General features: G+C 37.8%; 3 protein-coding genes across 8 annotated transcripts in view; 1 reads left to right on the top strand and 2 right to left on the bottom strand.

Annotated features, from left to right (window-relative positions):
- Window positions 1-210: 210 nt before the first annotated feature.
- On the bottom strand, window positions 211-2,610 carry LOC126874900 (39S ribosomal protein S30, mitochondrial). Its single transcript, XM_050637396.1, has 4 exons — window positions 1,830-2,610; window positions 1,100-1,698; window positions 608-1,001; window positions 211-505 (listed from the first exon to the last, which is right to left on the bottom strand). The coding sequence occupies exons 1-4, from the start codon at window positions 2,273-2,275 to the stop codon at window positions 289-291; spliced, it is 1,656 nt and encodes a 551-aa protein (XP_050493353.1). The 5' UTR covers window positions 2,276-2,610; the 3' UTR covers window positions 211-288.
- Window positions 2,611-3,189: 579 nt separating this feature from the next.
- LOC126874782 (guanine nucleotide-binding protein-like 1) lies at window positions 3,190-5,790 on the top strand. Of its 3 annotated transcripts, none has more exons than XM_050637227.1 (6): window positions 3,190-3,385; window positions 3,585-3,797; window positions 3,880-4,202; window positions 4,267-4,912; window positions 5,001-5,423; window positions 5,495-5,790. In XM_050637227.1, the coding sequence occupies exons 2-6, from the start codon at window positions 3,707-3,709 to the stop codon at window positions 5,773-5,775; spliced, it is 1,764 nt and encodes a 587-aa protein (XP_050493184.1). In that variant the 5' UTR covers window positions 3,190-3,385; window positions 3,585-3,706; the 3' UTR covers window positions 5,776-5,790. The 3 variants fall into 3 exon arrangements, with proteins under 3 accessions (XP_050493184.1, XP_050493166.1, XP_050493175.1); XM_050637209.1 differs by having other exon boundaries at window positions 3,192-3,385; window positions 3,877-4,202; XM_050637218.1 differs by having other exon boundaries at window positions 3,192-3,503; window positions 3,877-4,202.
- LOC126874749 (otoferlin-like) overlaps window positions 5,776-16,863 on the bottom strand; it is a 19,457-nt gene continuing 8,369 nt past the window's right edge. For 2 of the 4 annotated variants that reach the window (XM_050637111.1, XM_050637106.1), the window contains exons 8-27: window positions 16,598-16,682; window positions 14,981-15,324; window positions 14,548-14,858; window positions 14,191-14,434; window positions 13,811-14,047; window positions 13,422-13,730; window positions 13,194-13,346; window positions 12,847-13,047; window positions 12,505-12,756; window positions 11,628-11,929; window positions 11,164-11,528; window positions 10,834-11,016; window positions 10,023-10,752; window positions 9,781-9,951; window positions 9,530-9,699; window positions 9,115-9,433; window positions 8,832-9,030; window positions 8,527-8,745; window positions 8,351-8,451; window positions 5,776-8,151 (exon numbers count right to left, since the gene is read on the bottom strand). In XM_050637111.1, coding sequence (XP_050493068.1) covers window positions 7,971-8,151; window positions 8,351-8,451; window positions 8,527-8,745; window positions 8,832-9,030; window positions 9,115-9,433; window positions 9,530-9,699; window positions 9,781-9,951; window positions 10,023-10,752; window positions 10,834-11,016; window positions 11,164-11,528; window positions 11,628-11,929; window positions 12,505-12,756; window positions 12,847-13,047; window positions 13,194-13,346; window positions 13,422-13,730; window positions 13,811-14,047; window positions 14,191-14,434; window positions 14,548-14,858; window positions 14,981-15,324; window positions 16,598-16,682 — 5,076 coding nt within the window. In that variant the 3' untranslated portion in view covers window positions 5,776-7,970. The remainder of the gene's footprint in view (window positions 8,152-8,350; window positions 8,452-8,526; window positions 8,746-8,831; window positions 9,031-9,114; window positions 9,434-9,529; window positions 9,700-9,780; window positions 9,952-10,022; window positions 10,753-10,833; window positions 11,017-11,163; window positions 11,529-11,627; window positions 11,930-12,504; window positions 12,757-12,846; window positions 13,048-13,193; window positions 13,347-13,421; window positions 13,731-13,810; window positions 14,048-14,190; window positions 14,435-14,547; window positions 14,859-14,980; window positions 15,325-16,597; window positions 16,683-16,863) is intronic. The other 2 variants (XM_050637117.1, XM_050637112.1) reach the window with 2 other exon arrangements.

Here is a 16,863-nt window from a genome sequence, read left to right as displayed (position 1 = left end):
CATATCACGAAAAATTTCATTCCAATAGTAAGATTACTTTATCGATACGATCGAGACATCTTCGACTTATACAGATACCAGCTCTTTTATATTGTATGTTAAACTTGTTTATATTGTATGTTAAGAACGCGAAAAATAGTTGTTTAAAGACGTATAATTATTGCTGTACGGATTGATATTGAAAGGAAAACTATTGAAATAACGTTCTAATTGAAATTTAACTGATAACTGTTCTCTTTATTTTTTATTAATACAACATTTATATTCAAGATACATAAGTCTAGTGGTTTATGCATTTGGATAATATGTTTTCGCCCAACGGCCTATTTTTCTCTTTTTCGGATTTTCTCTTAAACATCTTGGTATATAAGCCGGCTGATGCTGATTTAATCTTCGTTTCGCAGCCGAGAAACCAAACTGCCACGGGTCACGTTTCTTATCAACAGGGCGAGTAGCGTTATCAATCATATATATTTTCTGCCAATGATATATTTCAGGCTGTAACCTATAAAGCAAAGAGAAATTAATGTTTTTATGTGACGATAATTAATCGTTTCTTAGTATACAATAGTATATAAATAGATTATTTATACATATATGTACGTACTGATGTCTTGGTCTATTAGACATAAGGTGCTTAAATCTTGTTTCTAACCATGCTCTTCGTTCGGGATCAGTAATGTCAGCAACATATTTCACAGATTCGCCCAAGTATGGTTTCATATTTTCATTACTTCGTGCTGCAGGCATATTGATATAAAACGTGATCAATTTTTTTAAAACATCTTCGTTGAACCCTTGAATTTTTCCATCCTCTATTTTATCGAACAACATCATTGGTTCTGTTATCCAACATATATTACGCGCAGGATTGTTATCTGCATATTCCCAATGTAATAAAGTGGTGTTCAACTGGTAAACACAGAAGGACCAATATTGACCGTTTGTCAAAATTGTTTGCGACACTAATGGATATGTTATATCGTTGAACGTAGAAAAGCCTGAAATTAAAAAATGTAAGAGGAAATAAAAAAACATGTATAGTAAGAAACATTGAAGTAACTTCGTTAAAAGAAATATTTATCGCATAATGTATTACCTTGATAACAAGCCTGCGATAATAACCAACTATAAGATGCAAAAATAGCTTGCACGGTAATTGCTTCTTCATCCTTAATCTTTGAATTAAAAAATACATTATTTATATTGTGATAAGATAACAAACCAAATTCAGCAGGATCACCGGGCCAGAAACCAGGTATATTAGTTGCATGTTTGTACGAAAACTTATAAGCTAGTACCCTAGGATCAAATTTGAACTCAGGAATACTTAATTCTGGATTAGTAGAGTATATTGGAGAAACAATCTCCTTTAAAGGAAATTGATGTCTTAATTGTAGAATTGGAGAACCAACATATTGAACAGGCATATTTATTGGATCATTTGCATATTCTTTCAAATGTTCTATCCCCTCTCTTGCTTTTCTCTGTAGAGTCGGCCGTTGTATGTCACCTGCAAACCAAAATGCTTCTATTCTTGGTTTAAAATCTACTTCAGTTTCCAATAAATGTGGTGTCGTCGAAGATAAAGCTGACAGCATTATTCGATTGATTTGAAAAACAAGTGCATTTATAACAGCATCGTTTAGCAATTTCTCTTTAATATTTTCTATTTCCTCTGTTATTTCTTGCTTCTTTCTGTAATATATTTTTATGATATTAATTCTATAAATTATTTCTGTAAATGTAAATTTATTAATACTTTTATCGCTTAAGGGAAAATTATTATTATTATTTTTATACTTCTAACACAAGGCAATTATACTCACAATCTATGATTATATTCAAAAATAATAACATTTTCTATATGTTTTGTAATAGTTTGTACCAGAGCATCTAATTTTTCAGTTGTGATAATTGAATCGTAAAAGTCCGGTAATTTATTAGAATTTGTAACATGAGTACGTGTAATGTATTGAGCATGTTTCAATGAATTGTATGGAATTTTTCCTTCTTCTAAACATAACGATTTCCAACCATAGTAATGTGGCATATTCATACCAATTAATTTTTCCTCCACAGTTTCTAATTTTTTAATTTTATTATGCCACTTTTCATGTTTCCTCTTAAGCCTACCATGATAGGATAAATCCAAAATAGGAGGATATATTACATTTTCCGTATTATCCAGCGCGATACTCGCACATTTTCTTATAACAGTTTTTAGAATACTTGTAGAATAGTTTGGTAAGGATTTCTGTAGCCCTGTATACATGTTAAAAACCGCTGGATATATTTCAATTATTATTAGAGATACAGAGGTTATGTGTAAGTCTTTAACTATATTGTACACGATTTCCTGGTTATCGTTCACACATCTTTCTACGAATCTTATATTTCAATTAATAAATTACGTAGAATACTTTGTAGAAAAAGTAGATACTACATATAATAAAAATAATAAATTACAGGAGATATACACACTTGTGTATATATATACATATGTATATGTGAACTTATATCCATCAATCTCTAACCCTCTCACTTCGGGTGCCCCTTATAGGTGGCGCCCGCGAGATGACCTGTGAGTATGAGTGCACTTATAGGTGGCGACCACACGATGAATCCTGGGTTCGGCACCCCGTATATCGGGCATACACCAATGCCATCTGTAGTCAATAATATATTTTTTCGTTAGCGGCGGAACATTTTCTGATATATTGGATTAATCGCTTCTTAAAAGTTACTCATTGTTGAAACAACATCAAAACGTTTTACGCAATATATTTCAAACATCCAAACGATCGTATACTGTTTCGTGCTAAAAAATCTGTTAAATCCATTGACAGTGAAACGATATTTCATATCGTTTCCACCGCGCACCCTCAATTACCCCAGAGACCCACCATAAACCTAAACTTTCTAAATTCATTATTTCTGTTATCTGTTTATGGATGGTCCTCGAAACAGCCCTTAGGTTGTTATACGTCCTTACTAATTACGGGGAAAGCAGGTAGCTAATGGGAAAAACCCAATATTTGACTAACGAAAAAGCTGGTTTTTCTCATAAACAATATTACCTACTACCTACCTACTTCATTTATTAACATGACCTATAACCAATTGGCATCGTGGATCGTTACCCCCACTTTTCCTAACGGAAGGTGCGAACAGCGAATCAGCGTTGTTAATTAAAAGGGGCACACCCGTACCGAGCTTTCCTCCGTAATGAGACGAGACACCTGGGGAGAAATAGACAAAACCATCGAACAGTGAACATCTATCCGATCAGTTTACCCCTAAGTTTACGTGACACATACTGTGCGTATTTCTGGTGCGCTCTTCAGTTCAGTGACAGTGCTTCAGCGGACCGGACTGCCGAAGCGTAAGTTAAAGTTGATTAGTAAACAAACTCCTTCGGTCATTTACGAGTCAAAAATATATAAAATCTTATATATTGATATAATTAATTTTGTAACCATAGAATCTTAATCTTGTTAAAAGTAATTGTTAAATTCTTAAAATGTTAATTTAAATATACATATTGATTAAAGTAGTAATTTTTAATCTTATATACGATATAGGCATCCCGCTAGTCAAAGGATTCAGTTACTGTGTACTTAATGTGTCATACCTTAACGTCAAAATAAAGAAGTTAGTGAAGTTTCTGAGGTTAAGTTAATTGAAAAATTGAGTTAATTGAAAAATGAAACCAAGAAGAAAGAAACCGTTTAGCGGTAAAGCAAAGAAACAGCAATTGCAAACTAAGAAGCAACGGCAAAATTTGGCTTTACTTAGTATGTATGCACAATATAACAATGAACGATACGTTTTATATATTACATATTCGAATAATTAATTTTATGTTATAATTAGCAGGTGAAAGTCACAGCGGATACAAGGAAGATGACATAAATTACTCTAGTGATCTTGAATATAATGCTATACAAAAAATTAATAAACAGCCAAAAAATGATAATTCTCTTAGAAACAGATATACTTTACAATTCTTTCAAGACAGTGAAGAAGAAATACTGAAACGAAAGAAACAATCCAGAAGTGCTATTGTACCTTTATCTCTTAAAGATCAAGAAGTTTCAAATAATTATTTTCCACCTGGAATTGATATGCCAAAAAGGCCACCATGGGACTTTAATATGTCAAAAAAACAATTAGAATTGGCAGAACATAAGTATTTTACTGTAAGTAATTGTAATACACATTTATGTTTGTTGAGATAAATTTAATATTGGCTTATACTTTTAGGAATATCTAAAAAACATGGAAAAGTTAAATACCATCAGTTACTTTGAATTAAATTTAGAAACTTGGAGGCAGTTATGGAGAGTTCTTGAGATGTCTGATATTTTATTAATCATTGTTGATATTAGATATACCGTTTTAATGTTTCCTCCATATTTATACGAGTATATAACGAATGAACTTAAAAAAGACATGATTTTAGTATTGAATAAGGTTGATTTAGCACCTCCAGCTTTAGTAATAGCATGGAAAGAATATTTTCGTACCATATACCCAAAGTTACATATTTTGATGTTCACTTCGTATCCCACTTATAATTTATGTGGAAATAAAAGGGATACAAAGGGAATGAAACACAGGCGGAGAAAGGGAAAACTTAAAATGGCTGCAGAAGGAGCCCAGAAATTGTTGGATATTTGTAAAGAAATTGTTGGAGATAACGTGGATTTAACTTCTTGGCAAGAAAAGATTCAAGAAGAAATGCAAATGGAATTTGATTTAGATGACGCCGATCATAAAAGCAATATTACTATAGAAAAAGGAGATACAAGTTATATCAAGCATGAACGTTATAAAAATGGAGTTTTATCCATAGGATGTATCGGAACTCCAAATGTTGGAAAATCGTCCTTAATGAATGCATTAATGGGTAAGCAGTATTTTTTATAAAAAAATTGAAATTTAGAAAATGACAATGTTTAAATATTTAAATGTCATTTGTTAAATATCTTTCATAGGCAAAAAAGTTGTTAGCGTGTCACGTACACCAGGACATACTAAACATTTTCAAACTATATTTCTTACAAAAACCGTTTGCCTCTGTGACTGTCCAGGATTAGTATTTCCATCTACAGTACCTAAACAACTACAAATATTAATGGGATCTTTCCCAATAGCTCAAGTCAGCGAACCATATACAACAATTAAATTTCTAGCTGAGAGAATAGATTTACCAAAGATACTTAAGTTGCAACATCAAGATAACGATGATACATGGAGCGCTATGGATATTTGTGATAGTTGGGCTTCTAAACGAAATTTTTTCACTGCACGAACTGCTAGATACGATTCTTACAGGGCAGCTAATTCGTTATTAAGGATGGCCCTTGAAGGGAAAATTTGTATATACGTATATCCCCAAGACTGGAGTCTTAATAAAGGTAATTGTCGTTAGACGTTGGCATAAATAATTTACTAATTTTTAAAATAATCTCTTTCTATCTTATAACAGGAAAGTTGGAGAATCATCCAGAAATTGAACTAGTTAAATGGATTCAAGCTAAAAATAAAGGCGAAGATGTAAGTGATATGAGAGGAATATACATTTCGTCCGAAGATGAAAATGACGAACAGAAACTCTCAGGAAATCAAGAACATGAAGAGAAAACATCGCAAGAAACATCCGATACTTCTGACCATTCTAATGAGACAACAAGCGAAGACTCAGAAATATCGCCCGTAGTTAACAAATTTGAAGCACTGTGTACAGATATATCAGAAATAAATCCTTAGTTAGTCAGTGTTTAATTAGTATTTTATTTATTCCTTTGAATACATGTTATATATGTATATATATGTATATGTCGGAGATGAAAGGACATCGGGGCTTCCCTTTTGGAATGTTGGGGAAAATCCCAATACCCTAGTCCAAACTTTTACTATAGCTACACTTAAGTAATAAAACTAACAAATAGTTTTAATGTTCTAATCCGATTTTATGACGATGGGCTTGGGCTCGAAGTGACATAACGGGTCACTGAACGTAGCCACGGTCACGGGAGGGACGTGTACCTGACACAGGTATGGAATAATTATATAGCTCTCCTTAAAAACAAAGATTGACCCGAGAGGTGGAGAGAAGAATATATAAGGGCAGCTTCACTTGGACTGCGGGTTAGTTCATTCGGATAAGTTTTATTTGTACGTTGAGTCATACGTGTATCACATCGCATTCGTCATCCCGTTGACCGTGGATTCGTTATCGAACCTGAATTCATTGTCATCAACATCTCGACCATCCGATCGCCGCTATTACTTGTAGCTTCTTGTAATAATCACATTTGTACCAATAAATATCAGCTATAACCGCGATGGCAAATTCGAGTGAAGGTTCGTCAAACGCCCAAAATTCCAACCTTAACCCGACATATATATATATATGTCGGAGACGAAAGGACACCGGGGCCTTCCCCTGGTACTTCGGGAAAATCCGTAAAATCGTAATTAAAGTTTACAGTTGTAATTAAATAATTTGCCGTCATTCTGCCCAATTGTGCTTGTTTGCGATTTGTGATAATAAACTTGGGCTCAAGGCGACCATCAGCCGCCGAACGTAGCCGCGGTCAATGGGACGGGCGCTCCGCCTAACAAAGGTGCGGGGTGATGTTATGACCCTCATTAAAGGAAATACCCATAGAGGTATCTGACAGTAAAACATCCTAACGGTTTCTTCGGACAATGAATACCTAACGTTGAGGCACGTACATAGCACAAGTCCAGTTAGCCCGAGGACCCGCTATAAAACCTGGGTTTTCCGGCAATTAAGATTTGGGCAAACAGACAGGCAGCTTTTGTCTCAAATCGACCAAGAGATCTTTCTTGAGATCTCATCGGCGAAGGGAGTTATACACGTTTGAGTTAGAGCAAGTATACCTATCCTTCCGTTGACCGTGGATTCGTTATCGAACCTAAGACCATTATCACTAGTGTCGCTAGTGCCTAATCGCCGCTGTTGATTGTCGAATCGGTAGTGTTCATACTCGTAGTATCAGGCCGTATCTTCGTTATAACACAACGCTGGCCAACTCCAAGGGAGGTCTATCAAACGCCCACAACCCTGTTCCTGACTCTTCTCCGACATATATATATTAACACGTTCATGCCGGCGCTGCTATTTGTATTTCTCGCCGTGGAGTAGCGCTCGTATTCATGTTTATAATAAGTTTATGATATCGAATTGTCTTGTTTTTAAATAAATCTTACTTTTTTCAACTAATATACGTTAAATTTTCAACTATATGGCAATATTTTCTAATTACTAAACGAACTATATTTTTGGTGTACGCACCGGTTGGTGGAACGTTCAAGTATGAGCAACCGGTAGTATGCGCCGACGTGAACGTGTTAAATTATCTATTTACAACGAAATAGAATACAATATTTTTAACGAAATATTTGATAAGTAAAAACAGTATATACTATATATATATACACGCATTATTGTTCTGCATCTAATAATTTCTAATTATTTATTGTATTGCTCTTTATATATACATTAGCTTTTATTACTGTTTCGTTGGTCCATTATACAGCAATTATTTATTAAAAAGAGCTCTTTCATCTAGAAGCATAATCAGCTTTTATTTTGCTATTTAAAACTGTTGGCAAAAGGAAGAAATATTTAAGTCGTTAAAAATTCATAGATTTTTAGATAGCTTAAATTTTGAGGCCTATCAAATTTATGTGATAAAATGAGCACGAGATATGCAAATATGAAATGAAAAAGTAGGCTTTATATAATATATCGATACAACGTGCTTAGTATGGTCAACAAAACTAACTTTGAGAAATTTAAAGTTACATCTGTAAAGTATTAAACAATAGTGTATCTGCAAAGTTAGTCCTCTATTACTTTCTTATCAAAATATCGTTTTCCGTGTTTCAGCTATCATGAGCATACGAAGCAATAAAATCTGCAAGCGACATTTTTAAGCTCCCAATAACTTTTTAACGGAATAACCAGGTATCGAGTAAAAGAACAATAATACGACTATTATTAATGCAATTGCTACTATAGCTTTCAGAATTGCCCATTTGTAGTTGTGCCATACTATATATTTAACAGATTTCAAAGGATTCAAAAACCACATGAAAGATGCATCGGGCCTGCTGAAAGAAAAGACAAACTAATTAACGATATAGTTTTTTAAACGAACTAATCGAGGTACTGATTAATCATCAAATGTATATATATATACATGTATATATCAAAAAACGATAATTGGATAAATAAATTGTACAAATCAAGTAGTAACAAAGCAAGCTCGCGTTGAATGTTAAAACATTGTATGATCGTCTTTATATTTACTTGGGTTTGTCAAGCGGATCAGGTTCGTTCCTTCCAAATCCTGCAGGATTTTTCTCAGCCTCTTCTTTGGTTAACAAATGAATTTCAGCTTCTACTTTACCCTACGAATATTTTCGATGTAAAATACTTTCAAGTTTGTACGAAACACATTAGAGCGAATATGAATTGATATTTACCGTTAATTCCATATCCTCGTTTTCTTTTTTGACGTAGAAAGGCCACCAACCTTTTATTCGTTTCTGTTTGAAAATATTTACGGTTGGCACAGATCCATCGGTCTTTAGCATACTTAACGTACAAAGCTTGCTATTCTTTGCACCGCGTGGAAATCGATTTAAATCGAGAGTAATAGCACCCAGAAAATCGTCAGCTGAAAAGTGATCTGCATCCCAGACCTGTGTACAGTGGATTCGAATGATAACGGAAATATAAATTAAAAGTACGATTAAAACGATTTTTTTTTTTTTTTTTTTTTTTTTACTTGTAATTCCAAACGAGCAGGAATCTTGCATTCAGTTTCGTCCCAGCTAAATAGACTTTCTTTCCGATTGATAACGATCTTCTCTTCTGCTACGAGATAATCGAATGGAAATATAAAACGCCAATTGAAATTCCCTTCTCCTGTTAACGATCTATAATGAATGTCCGTAGATTGGCAATCTTCGGGGCCTTTCAGCCATCTAATAAACAAATCCAAGAAAAATTCACCGTTCTAACGAATCTCCAAACTATGCGCGAATTTCTTATATAAATACGCGGAATACCCTTTCACGTAAATATCGCTCATCTTTTCGCCAGTAAAGAACGCATCGTCTTCCAGTATAACGTCGTCGGTGTTCCATACGATGATCCGAAGCTCGTAACTTTTGGGTTTCCTCGGTGAAATATCGATCGACGGTCCTGGCGAAGGCATGTCCATAGGAAACATGTCAACCCACATTTCCAACTTTCCTTGCTCGATCCCGGGTTTTTCAGGATTGTAAAGTGGACGTGTTTCCACATGCTCGGGGACCAGAGCGCAACCGATTCTTGGAAAAGCATGCCATTGATGAAGAACTGCCAGTGCAAGATGTTCTTCTATGCCTGGTAAGATGAACATTATTTTTAGGAAAAGCACCGCGGTATTCGACACGGTAGCTTTTCTAATCGTTAGGAAATCGACGTTCGGTCGATATTTACCTTTCGTATGAACGTAACATTCCATTTCCTCGTCCGACAAAGAAAACGTTTTTCTTCCTATCGTTACTTTTCCGTGGGAATACGCCGGTCCGTCGATCTTTCCCTCTTTGCAAAGCTTCGACAAGATCTGCGTCGGTTTCATCGCGTCTCTCCATTTGTTGTAACCGGATCTGGCGATAAAATACGCCGACTTGAGCAAGTCGTTTCATTTTAGATGAAAGCAATCGAAATGTTCTCGTTCGGAAACTTACTCGTCGTATTTTTTGGCTAGACCGCAAGTAGCACGATGCCGGCTATAAAATCGATTTTCCAGATCGATCTTTGTTTCACCGATCATATCGTCCGTGCCGACCAAGTCCCAATCCAACACTTGAACGGTCAACAACGAATCTTGCGGGAAGGTTGCTTCTATTTCGAAACACCTTGCAAATAAAAGACACGAAGATGTAACGATAGGTCGTAACGAATAGTACGCGATCGTATCGGTACATACTTGCCGAATACGGGATTCAGTTGTTTCGACACGTAATTCTCTTTGTCACTGATTCTTTTACCGCCTAGTTGCAAAACGACGTAAGGATCTGCTTTTCCGTTTAGATCGCAAGGATGAAGATCGTTCGCCTTGACGATATAAACACGTACCAATACGTGAATCGGTTCGTTGGAAGGTACACCTTGAAAAAAGCCATATTGCGGGTCGAATCCCATCACCGTATGATCTATCAAATCCCTAGGGAGAGGCCACTTGTAAACTTTTAAGGCCCCTTTAAAGCTTCCCACTATTCTGGATTCGTCTTCGGGCTCGTCCCCCGTTTTCTTTCCTCTGTAAAGTTCGAACGTGTGCAGCCATTCCTTGAACTGTTCAAATTCTGGCTGAGCTTCCAATTCGTTCGGATAAATTTTCAACAGCGCCGTTTTCGGGAAATTCCGATAGGTGTGCTTAGGGCTCAGTTTCGAGACAAACCTAGCTGCGTTCGCCGTCGACTTTAGGCCAAACAATCTTTTCGCCGCAACGCCAGGACTCTTCTCGTTCGACGGATTCGCTTGATTTTGATTGTAATTTTCCTCCATGTACGCCGGAACGGTACCGTTTGCTTGCGTTTGAAACATTGGTTTCTCTCTACGCAGTTCCTTGTTTTCTTCTATCATGGCTTCGACGGAAGCGAAGTATTTGGTCCACCAATCTTGACAACCATCTTCGTTCTCCAACGTGTAGAAATCGCCTAACGGAATTCGTTCGATTCAATTTCTCGACGTTGCTCCTTTTACGCTTCGATACTTTGTGCGCAACTTGCGTAACTTACCCATGCTTCCGTCGTTGATCAGACTTTGCTTTTTTTTAATATTCTGTTCCGTTTTGTCCTTCTTCGTTGGCCAACCTTGTTCCAAACCTAGAGTAATAATCGCATCTCCGATACCAAACTCGAGATCGGTCAAAGACTCTGGCAAAGACGGGTATTGCATTTTAATCTTCGATGTATCGAAACCTAAAGCGAAAGAGGATAATTATCGAAAGTATGGTGTACATGCATACCGATCGACGGTAACGCTACGAAATATCGGTAAAATCTATTCCATCTACAACCAACTTGGATTACAGATTTCCGAAGAGTCTGAACTCGACGTTATTTTACCTGTGTATTGCTGTAATTGATACAGATTCTTCTTTCTTTCTTCCACATCCTTCGCTTTCTTCGTTTGCGGATGGTACATATACTTATGGATCGAATTTATCGTGTGCGTTCCAACGAGAGTGTAACGACCGAAACTTCTGCAATCTACAGCCCTGATGGTCAAAGGTGGCCGATAGAGCTCCTGTTCGGGCAACTCCAACTCCAAAAATTTCACCGGTGTATTGAAATTCGGATTTTTCTTTGCGTTTGTGATAACCGAAGAGTAAAGAATATGACCGGCGCATTCGACGTCTACTCGAGGCTTGTCCACAGTCATTAGATGGATCCTCTTCAAATCCCTTAGACCCCAAAACAGTACCTCGATTCTGCGATAGAAGGCGATAGCGCGCGTGTGAGAGAGCGAACTAACGTTCAGCGAAATTCCGATGACGTTTGAAACTTGTGCAAACTAAAAGTAGTTTTACCGGTACTTGGAGAGAGTCGGTCGAATTCCAACGGGAACCGGAAGAATCGGTCCCCGATCCTGAACTGCGACGGGAGTTTGACTCGGTATTTCCTTCGGGTCTGGTAAAGTGGGAAAGCTGTAATCTTTCGTCTGCGAATATTCGAGTAGCTCGAAAACGGCGAGAAGTTCGCCCGCTCTTGCAGCGCCTCTCGTTACGTCGTACCATTCTAACGAAGGTGGGAATTTGGGTGGCGTGTAAGATTCCGAGGCGAGTTTCACGTGAGGTCGCGCGACCGCTCGACCTATGTATTCCGATTTCCCCTGAAACCATCGTACGTTTATCTCGTACAATCATCTCCGGTACAGGTTTTCGATTTTAGATTATTTATCGCGAAAAATAACTTTCGTTTCTCTCTTTGTCAAATATTCTTTGAAAAATTATCTTTCAAAAAGCTATCGTCCGAGTTTTATCGTAGTTTACTACTTATCTCTATGAGTCGCGTATTACGATACTCTTATTCGATCGACGAATTTGATTTCTAAAACCTTACGGCGGCAGCATACAGCCGTGACAATTGCGAATCAGTTTGATCGGAAAACCGACTTTAGAACGTTGTTACCTAGAGATCGATGCTGAAAAAATAAAATGTGGAAGCGTATGTGTTGCGTATGAATGTCGTATATCGTATACAAACTGTCAAAGCAGAGCCCCCATGCAGTGTTATATGTCCGTAGATAGAAAATGACTCTGTAAAAAAAGAATCGGAAAAGAATGAGAAAAGAACTATAGTCGCTTGTACGAAGATTTTCTTTGCGTGTTTAATCGAAAAATGTATAGCAACAAAAAATAAAGCAAAAACTTATGTACATCGGAGAAATTCTCCATCGTGACATACCACTTTGTCTTGATCGAAGAGTTCGACGACGATCGACGGTGGATCCTTCTTAATTTCTTCGTCGGTTCCGTAAATCAGTATGTCGTCGAAAAGAAGGAGTTCGTCCCACGTAGGACTTAAAGTTTCGTCGATCACTTGAGTAGAGTTGGAAAATTCGCCGCAAATTACTCTGGCGAAGGGATCGGAAAGACCCGACGCATCGCTGCCGATCAGAGACCGGGCTTGATACATGTGTGCTCTTAACTGGAACTTCTACTCGATAATTCAGATATTTTCATAATAAAATTGGACGATAGCGTAAGGATCGATAGCGTAAGAATAGCACGATTGTCAAATACATACGTGTTTTTCGACGTAATGAATAACGGTGGGTGGTAAAGCGCGCGGCCTGTCCACGTTTCTCAACTCGTGACTGAGTTCGTAACCTTTTGGCAGACCTTGGATAAAGTACTTTTTATGCTTCAAGATACCCAGCCACATGTAGATTTGTAATTTCGTTTGTATCGCCCAACCCGAAGGTCCGAATCGTTTTTTCCCTGGAAGCTATCGATCGATCGATCGACGTTATTGTTCGATCGAAAATGATAGACGCGGAACTAGTCGAACATGCTGCGCGCGAGTTATTTCCTTTCGTCGATTTATTCACAAGCTACGAAAAGTAAATTAGACGTAGGAAAAAACGAACATACCTTGAGAAACATGGTTTGAACTTTGCCGCAGTATCTGCCACATTCTTCATCGACGATCGAATATATCAAATCTCTTCCGAGTATTCTGTGATACGCGACTCGACGTCCGGAACTAATTACCCAAATAAAAACATCCGGTAGAGAATCTTGAGGCTGAAAGTCGTGTTTTCCTTTTAACGATAAAATACCCGTTTTAAGGAGGCAGCAACTTCGACGAAGGATACTCACGTCCTCGACGAGAAATTTTAATTTCTGCAAATAGCTCTGTGCAGTCTTCAGTCTTTCCTTAAAACTACTCTTAGTGATCACGGCTTTAAGATTGCGCGACATAATTCCAATACTTTCTAATTCTCTTTGACAAAGTTTCGTTCTCTCTTTATCGAGTTTCGTCTTCCCAACTCCCGGCCCGGTGATACTCGATTTACTGATGCTGACGTATCGATTACAGTTGCTGCTTAATTCGTCTAACGCAGACTTTAAGATTTTCTCGCCTGTACAATCGTCAGCGTGCGACTGAGCCTCCGACAATCCCTCCTCCTACCCCAAATCAAAAATGCCCGTTAATTAAAGCAGATCACCTCGACTATACACTACGATGGAAACGTCTATCGACTTACCAGCTTATCGGAAATTTTGCTGATTATATTGCTATTGTACATTCTACGCCTATAGTCGGGCCAGATGCTCCTAACGTGAAGGCAAGGTTTGTCATCCCAGTACGGCAAAAAATAATACATTTTATCGTGCGTCATCGGTTTACAGGCTGGAGTGGTACTCTGCCAAGATCCGCTCAACACTTCCTGCAGCTCCTCTTGATCGCTACTCGTTCCACTTTTTGGTCCCATTTCGCATATCTGACAGCGACCGATTAAAACCGATTTTACCAACTTGTTTATCCGTTCAACGTAGTCGAACGTCGACGAACGACACGAAGCGACACGGTACAGAAGAAGATAATAAACGGAAATCAACGATTCCATCGATGAACGAGCCTCACCTTGGAGCTTTCGTTGTGACCGTCTAAAGCGTTTCCCGCATTCCCTATCGATAATTCGAAATACATTGGTTTGTCGCCGAGTTTCTTGTCGACCATCGTGGCGTCCATTATGGTGGCGAAAAGAAAAAATTCTTCGTTCCTGGCATAAACGGATTCGTTGATGGGTATCGTGGGTTCGACTTCCACCTCCGATGGAGCCATTTCCACGTTATCGCTTATCTCTGTCCTAATGCCTATTAATAATCTAAAGATACAGGACGATAACACGTTTAATATTTCCATGTTTCGTTCTCGGCAGAGGAATGGAACGCGATACGATTTTCAATCGAGAGAAAATAAACGAAATCGAGCCATAACCTTGCTCTGTAAGAGATTCCTTCACCCAATCCAGCGTTCAACGTGGAATGCTTATCTATGATACTGTAATCCCTGATGCTTCCGTAAAAATGGATAAAAGCTGGTCCAAAAGTTGGTAGAAATCCCTTTTCACCGTCGTTGCTGATCTTCTTCAAGTCGACGAAATGCGTGCCGATGACGGTCGCGTGAACCGGGTCGTTGTCGCATAGCTGAATTTTAATCCTTTGACAGAGAGGTGGAAACATTTCCGTGAAGACGATCTGTTCGTTCCAAACTGGCGCGTAACTGTGCCTTTTAACGCTCGTCTTACCCTGAATCGCGTGGAAAAACTTACTTGAAGGATGTTTGCCTCTTTCCCGCCTCTTTGATCGATTGTACGCATAGAACGTAGCGAAAACTATCGTGCATAGATAAGAAATTTGATCGATCTTACGGTTAGTCCGGCGAAGGACACTTGAACGTACGGATCGACGAGATCCTTGATTTCACCGGTAAACGCCTTCTTCACGTTCGCCATGATGCTGCTGTTCATCTTCGGTAGCCCGTCCGCTCTGTACACCTTCACGATGAACTTGGCTCTTTGTCTCTCGATAGGCACACCGTCCGGTAGCAAAAGATTGCCCTCGATATCGTCCTCGTCCTTCTCGCTTTTTGGAGGAATTTTCACGGTGTCGCCTTTCCCGATCACGCTTATGTCGCACTTCAAGTAACCCTTGGGGCCACCAGCCACGTCGTCCGGATCCGTCAACAATGCCCATTTATGGTAAAATTGATGATCTACAGGGTGAACGGGAATTACTTTCATCAAAATAGAACGCGATCCATCTTTAAACGTGTACGTCGTACATACATCGTAACACGAACAGAGAAAGGTTTTAAAGTCGATCGTAAACACCGATTAAGCGAATATGTACATGATTTATGAATAAATGATAGAAGATACAACTTTTGACAGTCATTCGCTTCCGATGCATCTTTACAACTTTTCAGAATCTCAACTCGCCGATAAATTCTAGGAAATTGAAACTGTCATACGTATCGACGATACTTTGACCGACTAAAGCGTTTAATTAACTGTTAACGGCATTACTCGAACGTTAATAAATTAGCGTCGCGTTCGTGTCGAGAGACGATCGTTATTCGTAGAAACGAATAATTATACGCTCGATTAGCGATTATCTCATGTGCGTACTTACGTAACGATTTCCAATGTACTTACTACTATTACTACTTTCTATTTATTTGCACCGTTGTAATATTTCAATCGGTTCTAACGCGTTCATTTTCACATTGTAAAATAAATATGTATCATCGATAAAGCGGATTGCATATTTCTTCGCATAATACGCAACGTATTATGTACAAATATAGTAAGAAGTATTTCTACGCTACAGAAGCGGCATGACTTAGAAACTATCGTACTACAAGCCAAGTGTGACAAATGTTATACAAGCTGTGAATTTAAACGATACTCTGATGCATGATGAAAATATGATATGATACGAAATAGCTGTTTCGCTTCCTTTCGCTTCTGTCGCTTTTACTTCGATCCTTTTCCACTAAAACGTTTCATTTATATCGTCTTGATAATTTTGTTATTCTACCCTTTTAGTTTATGTTTCATACACATGCGTTTGTAAGCGATTTCCAATTTATTCGTTTTTAATCGATGAAATTTATTCGCGATACTTTTATCGTTTACGCGTCGGTAAACGAAACTGCTCAAGTACGTAGAAAACGCGTACGATTGATCAACGTGATTAATTTCGTTGCGACTCGAATGAAAATATAGTAAATTCGTTACTTTGCAATCAGAATATGGGATAGAATGATAAACGTGTAATTTAATGGAATATGTTTCAGTTTGATCGAAAATATACATCGATTAAAATTTTCGTCTATGGAAATATCATTTTACTTTCAATGGAACGACAAAGAAAATCGTTTGCTCAGCTTCCTCGTCGGCACTGGCTCGATAAAGGATGAAAGACAGTCGGTAATGATTAACAGTAACCTTTAGGATCCTTTTCGAAGGACTAAAAAAATATACCTGGTTGTGCCCATACAGTCGCGATGTCTAACTTAAAGATGCCCAGTGTTAGATTAGCGCGTAAGAGATTCCGCGATTGCTGCACCTGCGTATCAATACAAGGTATTCACTACAAGTAATGTTAATTCACCTTCTCCTCGATTATCATTCATCGCGTAAAGTTGCCTTTCGCATACGTGTATCTAAAGCGACCTGTTCGACCGAGTAATTCTAAATCCGCAAATATTTCGATTTACGAATCAAGAACGATTACTCTCGTTAATTCG

Source organism: Bombus huntii, chromosome 2, assembly GCF_024542735.1.
Source record: "Bombus huntii isolate Logan2020A chromosome 2, iyBomHunt1.1, whole genome shotgun sequence".
Taxonomy (NCBI): Eukaryota; Metazoa; Arthropoda; class Insecta; order Hymenoptera; family Apidae; genus Bombus; species Bombus huntii.
This window is presented reverse-complemented; position numbering and strand designations above follow the sequence as displayed.

Excerpts from the sequence above, each read along its gene's own strand:
- LOC126874900 (XM_050637396.1), bottom strand. The coding sequence starts at position 2,275 with ATGTATACAGGGCTACAGAAATCCTTACCAAACTATTCTACAAGTATT. Across the intron at positions 1,699-1,829 it reads TTTGAATATAATCATAGATT|AAAGAAGCAAGAAATAACAG; the intron begins GTGAGTATAATT and ends AATATATTACAG. Across the intron at positions 1,002-1,099 it reads ATCGCAGGCTTGTTATCAAG|GCTTTTCTACGTTCAACGAT; the intron begins GTAATACATTAT and ends TTTTAATTTCAG.
- LOC126874782 (XM_050637209.1), top strand. The coding sequence starts at position 3,707 with ATGAAACCAAGAAGAAAGAAACCGTTTAGCGGTAAAGCAAAGAAACAG. Across the intron at positions 4,203-4,266 it reads CAGAACATAAGTATTTTACT|GAATATCTAAAAAACATGGA; the intron begins GTAAGTAATTGT and ends TTATACTTTTAG. Across the intron at positions 5,424-5,494 it reads AGACTGGAGTCTTAATAAAG|GAAAGTTGGAGAATCATCCA; the intron begins GTAATTGTCGTT and ends ATCTTATAACAG.